Raw genomic sequence first — 13,623 nt, forward strand, 5'->3', positions numbered from 1 at the left:
GATAATTACATCTCAATCTGTTTAAAGGTGTTCTATGCAGGAGAACACATTTCTAATACATCCCTCTGACCTAATTTTGCCCTGTTTCCCTAAGGTTTTCATGTATACAGACAGCAAAAGCACACAGTACATAATGTACAAAAGCACAAAGTACATAATTTCTTGTTTACTACATACAGCTGAACAGTGAAACCTTAGCACAGATTTCTGTACAAGTTACCGAAGGACCAGAAACTGGTGGCAGCAGGAGACGCTATGAAGGCTGGGCTGGCCCTGTCCCTCTCTGCTGGCCACAGAAAACCAGGTGAGTGGGTCAGACTGCAAATGAGAACTTATTACTTAATCTCTGAAGAAAATGGGAGTTGAAAGAGCCAGCCTGAGGCAGGATTCTGAAAAAAAGTTATTTAGGTTTTCTTTTTGTGTCTTCCCTAATTCCTATTTGCTAGCCTCCACATTTTGGGTTTTCAAGTTGCCTCAAAACACTATCCAGAGAGGCCCAGTACTTAAAATTTGTATTTTCCACTTCCTGTGATCAAATCTATTTAACAGAGATTACCCACTACCCCAAGTCTTCTTGTAGATGTTTGTTTACAGCAATAAATGAACCATCAATTGGTCAAATTTTCAGACAGCATTAGATTTTTTGGACAAAACCATCTCCAACCCCAGGAATATCTTCGGTAGGCCAAAACACATGAAAGTGTTGTTTCTGAGATTCTGAGATGGGAATGAGAACAGCTGGAAAATGGCAAGACTGGCCTTAAGTAAAATCAGGAGGTAACTGGTTTGGTTTAAAGCAAGCAAAATGATTCTAATTAAAGGTGGAGGATTGGGGAGTTAGTAAAGACAAATTATTTCATTAAGAAATTCATTTATGAAAACTACCATTTAGTAAAGACAAAAACAGTATGTACTTAATGTTAGTAAACTAGAATTAAAAAAAAAAAAAGCTTAAATTGTGTATGTGTACCAGAAATACTTATATCTTATTAAAGAGTAAATAAAAAATGTCTTGCAATGCAGTCTGTAACATTTAAAAACCACCAAAGTCGAAAAGAGCAAATGCCTGAAGGAAAAAGTTGTGTTGATATCGTACAATGTGCTAATTACCGAATAGAGGTATCGTTGGTTGAACTGTTGCATAGCTCCCTGCAATTGGTTCCGCTGAGACTGCCACTGTTCAAAATTTCGAACAGACTCCATGGTAGGCCGCTGCCAGGTTGTTGTTCTGGTGTTGTGATCCACATAATAAACTCTTCCACGATCATCAACTCTTCTTTCCCAACTACCACAGGATAAGCATTAATAAAAAGTAAGCAAGAGAATGTCTTAATATAAGAAACTGGAAAGTAATTAGTTAACACCTAACTCACATGATTTAAAAATCAAGTCTGAGACATGAGCAAACAACTTCAAAAAAATGTGAACATTGATATTCTTCAGAGAAATTACAAACATGTAACTTGCTTTTTAGGTAAATTATCTTCCCATTCTACCACTACATGATTTCTAAAAAGGGGGCCAAAGACTGAACAGTCTCTGTATCAATCTGACCACCCTCTTTTTCTTGATAAGTTACTGAGCGCTTACTATATACCTAGTAATCTGTCCCTGTAGCCACTGCCTACATTCAGGGTTGTAACTCAGTTCTTACAGGTCTTCAACATCCTGCTGTTACACAGCTGCTGAACACAAATGCAGATCGAATCATGTCATTCCACCTGTCATGGCTCTCCGGCACAGCATAAAAATGAACCCATTCACCATTTCAGCCTCATCTCCCCTAAGATCTTTTAAGAGGCCCACATAATAGCCAAATCAACTACTTGCTGGTCTCAAATGTATGTTTCATTTTGTCATCCCTTTTTTTTCTGAATATTCCCTCAAAACAAAATGCCCTTCCCTATTTCTCCACCAACCAGAGTTCTCCCCATCCTCCAGGGTTCAGTTAACCCTAAAGCCAATTCATGCCATTAACTTAGTTATCTAGCTATGTTCGAGGGACGAGGCAAGCCTAGGGTCCTCCTATTATGCCCCCATCCCCTCTCTCACAAACACTTCTATAAGCCATTAACTTATACAATGATTTAGGAATCCTATCAGCAACCATCACATAAAAATAACGTATTTTTGTGAATATTCTGGACTTTGAATGTGTTTTATATTAGTGGACTTTAAGTTAAATCTGGAAGGACATATTCTAAGAAGCAAAGACAATAAGGAGATACTGCCAGTCCAGGCAGAGAGTTCAAGGAGAATATAAACAGTATAACTCAACCAGCTATCAGCACAATATGTATGAAGAGCTATTAAAGATAAGAGCACAAATGAAAAGGAAGACCAATTTTGTGAATACAGCCTAACAGCATGAATTTATATAGTGTGTAATAGAAATATTTGTATTCATTTAAGACTGTCTATAATTTTAGCCATAATGTAATATAATTTTACTTGTAGCAATCTTTTAGATCATAACTTTGAACTACTCTAACGTCTCTTATGTCATTAGATCTCATGAAATAATACAGCTTAGATCACTACCTTTGGAGAACACACATAAATTTTCCTAAATATGCTTTTCATTCCTTAAAATATAATGAATGACAAGCACTAAAACTGAACCAAAATTCTACAGCTACTCTATAGTAACACATGCCAGTGTTTGATAACCTCTTGAGGAAGCCCCTTCAGACTAATAGTAAAAGAGATACAATGTAACAAATCTCATTTACTGAACAGTCATTATTCACAAATAAATGAAGGAAAATATAACATGCACAAGGAAAGAATCATTTTATGTTGTAATAAATTTAAGAAATCAAATGTACGATAAAACACAACTGGAGATGAATAAAGATGCCACATTACCCTGGAGGTAAAGGTTGCGGCCTCTCCCATGTGGTTGTTCGAGTGTTATGATCCACGTAATAGGTTCTACCATGAGGATCTTTTCTCTGTTCCCACCTTTAATAAAAATGCAAAAATGAAACTAAAAGATACCAAAATAAGACAACCTGAAAAATAATTCCTTCTTGTATTCAGGAAAATTGCAAATGAGTTTTACTTTAAAAGGTCATATAATATATACACACGCATATAAAATTTCTTTTCCCAATTATTAGTGTCTTTTCAGTTCTTAATTATTACCTTTTTATTAATAGTACTGGCAACTCAGTAGATACATAGTCAGTACAGGAGGATAAATACCTAATGTTTTTAAAAGTTACTAATTTATATAATTTATCACCAGAAAATTATCAGAAATTCATCAGAAAAGACAAATTTAATTAAAGGTAGAGGAACTTTCAGCCTATTACCACACTCAAGGCACAAAATGTTAATGAGGTAATATCCACTTCTGCCTGCAATTTAAAAAATACACATCTATAAGATTTTATAGATATTGCATTAAAGAAGTATGTGGTGACACTGCTCCATGAAAATTCTTCTATATGCATAGTGTCTTCTTTTTGTGTACCGCTATTTCCCTCTTGTTTTCAGTAAAACTCTGTTTATGAACATTCCAATTTCATCTTTTCCTGTTTTATCTCAAAGACTCTCAATCTCTTATTTTCCCTACTCTCATTTTCTTCTCTGTGATTCCTGTTTCTTCTCTGTTCTTTCTGTAATATGGTATAGAAGAAAAATGTTAAATATAAAACATAATATTTCTGAGTTTAACATTCTTGTTTTCAATTGAAAGTAGACTAAATGGAAGAACTTTGTTTTCTCTTAAACTCAGGGGCCCAATTTGATTCTTTTTAGATTACAAAGGTCATTATTACTTTCTTACACAATGACCATACATATTAAGCTATTCCCTAAGCAAGGTATACACATACACACACATTTACTTTAAAAAGGCATGCAAAAAAATTTAATAGTTTGCTTAATTAAGCTCATCGACAAACAAGTCACAAAATGTTTCAACAGAATTATGAATAATAAAAATGCCCAACTTCACAACTGACTCAGAATCATGTACGTTGTTAAACCGATCTATTAAAAAATCCCTGTTGCTCTCTTCCCTTTTGTGGCCACTGCTGAAGCACCAGTGGCCAAAATGAAGTTCAATCCCTTTGTGACTTCTAACCAGAGCAAGAACCATGAAAGATATTTCAATGCACCTCCCCACATTCAGAGAAGATTTTATCCTCCTCTCTTTCCAAAGAGCTGAGACAGAAGTACAACATTCGATCCATGCCCATCCGAAAGGATGATAAAGTAAGGTTGTGCAAGGACACTATAAAGGTCAGCAAATTGGCAAAGTAGTCCAGGTTTACAGAAGAAATACATCATTTACATTTAACGCGTTCAGCAAGAGAAGGCAAAAGGCACAAATGTCCTTGTGGGCACTCACCCAAGAGAACTGGTTATCACTAGATTAAAACTGGACAAAGACTACAAAAAGATCCTTGAACGTAAAGCCAAATCTTGCCATGTTAGGAAAGGAATAGGGCAAATTGAGAAATAGGGCAATTGAGAAGATGCAAGAATAAAGTAACCTGATATACAACTTAAAATAAAAAACTGTTAAAATGAAAAAAAATCTCTGCTGTATAAAATCCTACTTTGGAATATTCATGCTACCCTATACTACAAAAATTCAAATATTTCTTACAAAAAAACATTTCACTAAAAAAAAAAAACCTCTGAAACTTCAGACTTTATGTATTTTCACTTAATAATAAAAGTTCATTGGAAGGCAGGATTCCAATATGGAATTTCATTTTAAAGACATTTCGGGAATATCTGTAACACTATCAATGGGCTATTGATTTGTATGAAAGCTCAACAGCCAAAAACAAATGTCTTAAAAATATACGAAATTTCGGGGCGCCTGGGTGGCTCAGTCGGTTAAGCGTCCGACTTCGGCTCAGGTCATGATCTCACGGTCCGTGAGTTCGAGCCCCGCGTCAGGCTCTGTGCTGACAGTTCAGAGCCTGGAGCCTATTTCCGATTCTGTGTCTCCCTCTCTCTCTGACCCTCCCCTGTTCATGCTCTGTCTCTGTCTCAAAAATAAATAAACGTTAAAAAAAAAAAATATATATATATATATATATATACACGAAATTTTAAGAACCTCCTGATAATGGTAGTTTTGTTATTTTTAGGTATTAATTCCTATAATCAGTTCTTGAATTTTTATTGCAATTCTATAGCAAAACTTACAGATTTCCATCTTTTACAAATATTTTTATCAAAATTATACATACTTTCACATAATTTTATACATTCATAGTTGTATAATGATATACATACACCTTCACACATACAGTCTACAGGGCTCACTACAAAAAACAGTGCCTAATGTCCCCTTAACTTCATTTTCCCTTCCACAAAAGCAACATTTTCAACTGTTTCAGCCAATTCTTTTAGTATTTACCTCTTTTTATATTAATAAGCTTATTTTACTATTTTAGATTTCATCTCAAACATTGTATATTGATTTCTCACTATGAGAGTTTCAGCTGAAGTCTCTCTCCTGCATCCATCTACACATACACTGTAACACTTACCCTCCTTCGACCATTCCACATACACACATATTCTGTGTCCTTCCCTTATATGATGTAAAACTCTCCTGACAGCTGAGTCATGGAACATAATATTTCTTTTGTCTCCTTTCTTCCCATTTTCTTAGTTTCTATGTATTTATTAATTTCACTCCCAAAACTTCTCCACCTGTATATATGTCCTCTCAAAATATTCAGACCCATCAGGTATTTACCAATCACAGCTCTGCCTCACGAGCTGCTGATCCTGTCTGGCCAACTGAGAAGCCTGCGGCACATCTGCCATCTTGGGCCCCCTTTTACCATCATGCTGGTGATTCCTTTCACTCCCTTTCTATCAGACACCTGAGATCTGAAGCCCATGCCTTTCACATTCAGTAGCTAATTTTATTTATTTATTTATTTATTGAAGTTCATTTATTTATTTTAAGAGGGACAGAAACAGCACGAGTGAGAGAAGGGCAGAGAGAGACGGAGACGGGGAATCTCAAGCAGGCTCTGTACCACCAGGGAAGAGCCCAACGTGGGGCTCGAACTCAGGAAACCGCGAGATCAAGACCTGAGTTGAAACCAAGAGTTAGTTGGAGGCTTAATCGACTAAGCCACCCAGGCACCCCTCAGTAGCTAATTTTAGAGAAACATGAGTCCTGGTAGCTTCTTAACAAAGGATACACAGGAAATGAACTTTGGAAACCGAGGATATCTGAAAATGTATTTATTCTATGCACACACTCAACAGTTTGGCTGATTACAGAAATCAGGTTGCGTTTAGTTTCCCTCAGCATTTTAAGTTGGCTTAACAGCTTTTTGCATTGATTCTAAGAACTCTAATGCCATTCTGATGAGTATGAGATGTGCTTTCAGTCCTTTTTAAAATCTCTACAGAGAAAAAACTAAGGTTTGCTGGAGGGGAGATGGGTGGGGGGATAGGTTAAATGAGTGATGGGTACTAAGAAGGGCACTTACTGTGATGAGCACTGGGTGTTACATGTAAGTGATAAATCACTAAACCCTACACTTGAAACTAGTATTCTCTATCTCTCCCTCTCTCTCTTCCCACTCCTGCACTCTAGCTCCCTCTCTCAAAATAAATAAATAGACTTAAAAAAAAAAAATCTTTCTAAAAAAGGGTGGCTGCCTGGGTGGCTTGGTCAGTTAAGCATCTGACTCTTGGTTTCAGCTCAGGTCATGATTTCATAGTTCATGGGTTCGAGTCCCACAATGACAGTGAGGAGACTGCTTGGGATTCTCTATCCCTCCGTCTCTCATTACCCTTCCTGTGCTCTCACTCTCTCTTAAAATAAATAAATAGACTTAAAAAAAAAATCTTTCTGAAACTAATATTGTATGTTAACTAACTGGAATTAAAATGAAAGCTTGAAAAAATAAATAAAAACCAACTGAAAAACACCATGTAGAATGTGATACCAGTTTCTTAAAGTAATTCTATAAATGTATGCAAAACAGTAATTTACACAGTTACTCTCTAACCTCTTCACCTACTTCTATCTTTCCTCATAGAATCTGTCACTATATGACATTACTGAGTAGGTTATGTATGCAAGGCCCCAGCTGCTCAGCCTGCTGTTACACACCCTTCACAGCAGCAGAGTCTTAGGCTCTCTTGGCCCTCTGAATATCCCAGGCCTGGAATAAAGTCTGATACAGAGAAGCTCTCAAATATTTACTGCCGGAATAAAATATAGACACCACTCTCTGAGTGTTTCTGTATGACTTAAGTATTTTATTTGCTCATGTCTTAGCTTTGTGATCAGAAACAAATTTTAAGATTGAGGGAAAAAATAAACATAACCAAGTATTCCATCTATATAATGGGTTACAAAGTCCTTTTCTAGGTTTATCTCAGATAAACTGCAAATATTCCCAACTTAACACTCAACAAATACTCAGTAAGCACTCACGTTCCAAGCATAATGCTAGCCACTGGTTCTTAATTTTTACAAAACGGGTTCACTTCCAGATTTCAGTGTTTTTGGTCTTAACAGAATTTACCTTTCTTAAATTTTTTCTGTAAAGTGCCAGAGAGTAAATATTTCAGGCTTTGTGGGTGAAAAGGCAAAGTCAATAATATTTGTAAGTACTTACATAATAAGAGCAAAAACTCCTGTCGTGGCCCCACCTCATTTTCCTAGCAGCCAGTCCAAGGGGAGGCAACTTGCTGAGCTGTCACTCCAAAGTGAGATTCTACCTCTTGGGGCATGGCAGTTGTCACAAGTGAGTCCCCAATGTGTAGGTGGTGACTAAGGCATTGGGCAGCAAGGACAGAAGAAGGTACTGGTGGGGAGAAAGGATGGTACAGAGCAAAGGGCGATATTCTGGATTGGTCTGGGTGACTCACAGTGACAGCCTGCTAGAGCTGTGCCTGTGGGTCATATACAAGTGGTGGGCTGGAATTGGCAAGAGATCAGAACATCCCAGTAGTGAAAATTCATGAATACTTCCCAGTAAGTGCAAATTACCTGGCTGAATAAGACTTCTCAATAGAATTCTTTAATTTCACAGATTTAGGTGCTAATTTATAAATGCCACACTTCACCCAACCATAATACTCTCCTTTCTAGTATTTAGATATAGTCTCACTAAGACATTGTATATAAAATTTCCAAACCTACCACTGAACAAGGAACTTGCTTTAAAACAATAAGTAAATGTGGAAGAATTTTGTGAAATATATTACAATAAGAATAAGAGAATTTAGTTACTTCTTGAATAACTGCTGATTTCAAACTTGGATAATGGGGTAGACAGTAAGACTTGCCTACTCATAAACCATGAAGAATGGTTACCTCTCTCCTCTACTGCTAACCTATGTCCACAAACTCCTACCCATCAGAAGCTCACTACTTTAAAGTCTCTCTCCTTTTATGAAAGAAAAACTGATCCTCAGCTCTGTATCTTTTCCTGAAATTTCCCCCAAACATTCCTCTTTCTCTGTGTCCACTAGCTCTTACTCCTTAAAAGTTTACTACACACTTCTACCCCTCCCATTCACTCCATCACACAGCACTCTGAATGCAGCTCTATTTCTCAGAAACTGCTTGTCAAAGGTCAACAATAAATAATCTCTTTGTAGTTACATTCAATTGGTGACTTTCAGTTCTTATCTTACTTGAATTTTTCAGTAGTTTTTGACCTTGTTAATCACTTCCTCAGAAGCATTTACAAGCCAGGGCTTTTGCCCAATTGTTCACTCACTCAAAATCATTTAATCAAGCACTAACTCACTTATTTAACAAGTATTTATCAAGTACCTGCTACATAGCAGGGATGGTTTTGGGTACAAAGAATACCAAAACGGACAAACTTAAGCCCTTTCTAGTCTTGTGGAAAGAAAATTGACAACAAACAAATATGTGTCATGTGGTGATTAACATAACACAAGTTATGCTGAATAGAAGAACCCTACTCCAAAGCGTTCACACTGATTTCATTTATATTAATTCTGTAACAGGAAAAACTAAAACCTATAGTGGAAAAAAAAATCAGAACGGTGATTGACTGAAAAAGGTACTGTAGAGAACTTTCTGGGATAATGGTAATATCTGAAATCTTAGTAAGGGTTTGGGTTAACCGATGTATGTGTTTGTTGAAACCCATCAAAATAGTATGGTTAAGACTTGGGCATGTCCTTCTATGTAAACTTTACCTAAAAAACTTTACACAAATATTGAACTCCAGTTAATGACATACAAGCGAAAGTACTGAGGGAACTAAATGTACTGATGTCTGCAACTTATTGAATTACATTTAAAAATTAGATGGATAGAGAGAGGCAGAGATAGGAGATAAAGCAAATAGGGTAAAATGTAAATTACAGAATGCAGTGGTAGACATTGGGATGTTCACTGAAAAATTATTTGAAGTTTTCTGCATGTTTATAAATTTTCCTAAGAAAAGGTTAGGAAAAAATAAGGCAAAGTAAAGGGATGGGTGCAGAGGGACCTGATTTAAACAGAGAAAATCAGGAAAGGCCCCTGTAATGAGGTAACATTTGAGCAGAGACCTGGATGAATCGTGCAGATATCAGAGGTATAACACTCCACACAAAAGTTTGGGCAAATGCAAAGGCCTTTGGGTGAGATCATGCTTGGCATAACACTCAAAATTCATCTCCAGGATGGAACACTGTTCCTTGAGAACACTCGTGATTCCAGGCACTCTGATTCCACTGGTAGTTATCTGAATTACTGAGCAAGTTACCAAAGAGAGGAAACACAGGAACTAAGATTTTTGAGGAAAGAGAAACGATGTAGTTTTGAAAACTGCTAACTCAGTTACACAAAGAATACTGCCTAAGCCAGAGGAATCAACCTTGGTTCCACTCTTCTTTTCTTCTACCTCCTTACAACTAATTACAAGGACACATCTTATCATCACCCTAAGAGACTAGCATCTCTTACTGCAGACTCTTTTAATTTCTCACCTGGATTAATAACTTCTAAACTTTTCTGATGACAGCTAACAGAGTAAGAAATATGTTTTACATGAACATCTGTGTGGACTAGATTGCTATTTCCCTACAGATTTTATACACACAAACACACACCAGAAAAATAAACTTTCTGGAAATGTTTACTCTTACTACACCTAATACTTTTTCAGTATTTTCTGTTCTTGTCTATATTGATTTACTTAAATTATGTGTTCAAATGCTGATCATAATCTAATGGGTTGCAACCTGCAATTTGAAAATCACATAGGTTACCACAAAGATCACATGATAGCTATAGACATGCTGAAGCATTTATTTGGCCCCCACAAAATTAAATATATATACTTATTATCACTTTAAATCATAATGCCTGCTTCTCTCATTTATTTTTTTTTTTTAATTTTTTAATGTTTGTTTATTTTTGACAGAGAGACAGCGCATGAGTGGGGGAGGGGCAGAGAGATAGGAAGACACAGAATCTGAAGCAGGCTCCAGGCTCTGAGCTGTCAGCACAGATCCCGACATGGGGCTTGAACTCACGGAGTGTGAGATCATGATCTGAGCCGAAGTCGGACGCTCAACCGACTGAGCCACCCAGGTACCCCCCCTGCTTCTCTCATTTATAAAAAAGTCTGGCTGCTATCTTTACTTACTTGTCTCAACTCTTTTTTTTTTTTTTTTTTTTTTAATTTAGAAATAGAGTGCATGTGAAAGGAGGAGAGAGACAGAGAGAATCCAAAGCACAATCCATGCTCAGCCAGATGCGAGGCTAATCCCATGACCCTGGGATCATGACCTGAGCTGAAACCAAGAATCAGATGCTCAAAAGAATGAGCCACCCAGGCACCCCAATTGTCTCCTTAACTCCTAATCTATCTATACCACTGCTAGAATTAAGAACCTAACTAAAATGCAAACCTAACTCTGCCACTCCCCTGCTCAAAATCCATTGTTTATCCACAGTTTTCAAGGAAAAACTCCCACACTCTTAGAAAAGTAAACAAAATTCTTCATAGGATTATTCACTCTTCAGTGCTACACAGGTCACTTCCTCAAATGCTGAACTCAAACTGTAACAAAATACTACTTCCAGAGCTTCACTTACATGTTTTTGTAAATGCTAGAGATCTGAACATGCAGTCAGCCTTCCATTATCGGTGCCTCCATTATTGCTGTGCTAACTCCTACTCCTCTTTCAGGAATCCACTTAAGGGTCATCTCTTCCTAAAAGTTTTCTTTGATCTCAAAAGTGTAAGCTACTCCCTTGCAAGCTCTCTCTGTATATATTCCCACCCACAGCCTGCTAAACTTACCTCTAGCCCGGCTTTAACTGTACTGTATAGTTGCTGTTTACTTATCTTTATCCTCCTATCAGACCATGAGGTTAATAGAACAGCTTTTTTTTTTTTTTTTTTTTATTTTTTTATTTTTATTTTTATTTTTTTATTTATTTTTGGGACAGAGAGAGACAGAGCATGAACGGGGGAGGGGCAGAGAGAGAGGGAGACACAGAATCGGAAACAGGCTCCAGGCTCTGAGCCATCAGCCCAGAGCCCGACGCAGGGCTTGAACTCACGGACCGCGAGATCGTGACCTGGCTGAAGTCGGACGCCTAACCGACTGCGCCACCCAGGCGCCCCAATAGAACAGCTTCTTACATGTATATATCACAGTGGCAGACATATGAAATGAGGATAAGTGACTAGGCTGCCAAAGATAGAAAACAAAGGGACAATGAGAAATTTCTGAGAGAGAAGGAAGATACTGTACAGTCTGAAATGCTGGCAGGAAACAAGATGGGATTGTAAGTAAGTAGCTGAAAATAAGCTCAGAGCAAGGTCTGGCCTGGACATACAGATTTAATAAAGTTGGGACAGTGTGAGATCCAAAAGAGGAAGAAGCACAGGCAGAAGACCGAAGTCTGAAACCACAATTAGGCAGTGACCAAAATCAGATGAGCCAGTAGAGAGCACTGAGAAAAACAGTTCAGAAAATAAGACAGGGCTGTGAACACAGTGACTGGTGACAAAATGAGGGCAATAAGACCTTCTAGAAGTGCAGTTTCAATATCTCTAAGAGAAGACATTCTAACTGCTGTAAGCTGGGTAGGAAAGTGCTATGTCCATACTTCTAGTACAGTGTTGTCAAATTGTACTGCATATATGTTTACAAGTCTGAGCCACTATAAATAAGCTTTTTGAAGTCGGAGACCAAGAAAGACTCAGTAATATTAGTATCATCAGAACCAAGAAAAGAATCAAAAAAACATGTTAAGTAAAGCTGGAATAGGTGACCAAATGGAGCACACACACGGAATACTCTTTAAAGGAAATCTTGGGAAGCTGAATAATTGCAATGGGAAATTTAAAAGAGACTAAGAATTATTAAGCAGCAATGAAAACCTGAGTTTGTAACAGAGCTAATCAGCAGGGTTAAGTGACTTTCCCCAGCACTCAATACGAAGAAAAAGGATGGCCTATGTTGGGGCCTGGGGAGCAGACCATAAAGGAAGCTGGAAAACTGAGGTAATTACATAGTGTTATGATCATTCTTATCTAAAAGTAAAAATAAACCAAGAATCAAATCAAGAGTGTCCTGCAAACTAACCCCAGGTTTTTTCTTTTCCCTTTATAATGCACATATTTCATAAGTGAGCATTCTTAGTTTTAAAAAGTACTTTGTGGCAAATACACAAATTGTATCCATCAGATTCCAGCTTAAATTTCAAATTACTAAACAACTGAAAAATTTTACATACACATTCAAGAGTCGTATTATCAAAAAGTTGCTATTCAAATTAAGTCAAACTTCTAAAAAATATATTTAACATACCCTGATGGCAAGGTTTCTGTGTTGGCATTTCCAGACTGTTGCCGTACAGGTTCCACACAGCCATCTGGCTGTCTTAATTTGGCTGCCTCAAAAGCAGAACTACTTCCAGAATTAGAGGTGGCAGGGTCTAAAGTACTTCTAGCTTCAGCTCCAAATGCTGCACTAGTAGAGAGAATACATTCATTGTTTTCTGAGGAAGTCATTATTTCTTGAACTGGAGGATCTTCAACAGTAGTATTAGTGCAATTTGAAGACAAGGCGGTTTCTTCAGATACTATTACAGTATCCATAGTGGAAGCGTTATCAGTTGGTGCAGATGAGGATGATTCTCCATTAACTGAAAAGAGAAAATCAATAAGACGAACTATCAGGAAATGACAAAGCAAACAACTCACCAGTTACACTGATTCAGTACCTAACTGACGGTGAGTAATGTATCAGATACTGATGAAAATAAGTAAGGCAGATTATATTTTTTCTTGCTCATATTTAGGGATGAATATATAAATAATAAAAATTTAAGAATACAGTTGACCCTTGAACAACACAGGTTTGAACTTCACAGGTCCACTTATATGTAGATTTTTTCCAATAAAAACAGTACAAACCTGTAAATGTATTTTTTCCTTCTCTGGTTTTCTTAACATTTTCTCTAGCTTACTGTATGGTAAGAAGACAGTATATAACAGATCTACAAAATATGTGTTAATTGACTATGTTACTAGTAAGGCTTCAGTCAACAATAGGCAATTAGTAGTTAAAACCTGGCGGCAGGGAGGGGGATGGAGTCCAAAGTTATACAAAATAATTCAATTGTGGGGG

At 37.1% G+C, this 13,623-nt stretch overlaps 1 protein-coding gene and 1 pseudogene across 7 annotated transcripts in view; one reads left to right on the top strand and one right to left on the bottom strand.

The window, feature by feature from the left end:
- WWP1 (WW domain containing E3 ubiquitin protein ligase 1) overlaps positions 1 to 13,623 on the bottom strand; it is a 140,829-nt gene that overhangs the window by 40,889 nt on the left and 86,317 nt on the right. For all 7 annotated transcript variants that reach the window (XM_086695789.1, XM_086695787.1, XM_086695785.1 and 4 more), the window contains 3 exons: positions 12,802 to 13,138; positions 2,869 to 2,964; positions 1,111 to 1,285 (listed from right to left, as the gene is read on the bottom strand). In XM_086695789.1, the coding sequence (XP_086551915.1) occupies positions 1,111 to 1,285; positions 2,869 to 2,964; positions 12,802 to 13,138 (608 nt within the window). The remainder of the gene's footprint in view (positions 1 to 1,110; positions 1,286 to 2,868; positions 2,965 to 12,801; positions 13,139 to 13,623) is intronic.
- LOC112859261 (large ribosomal subunit protein uL24 pseudogene) lies at positions 4,064 to 4,499 on the top strand (annotated as a pseudogene).

Source organism: Puma concolor, chromosome F2 (genome assembly GCF_028749965.1).
Source record: "Puma concolor isolate L17-30 chromosome F2, mPumCon1.1.hap2, whole genome shotgun sequence".
Taxonomy (NCBI): Eukaryota; Metazoa; Chordata; class Mammalia; order Carnivora; family Felidae; genus Puma; species Puma concolor.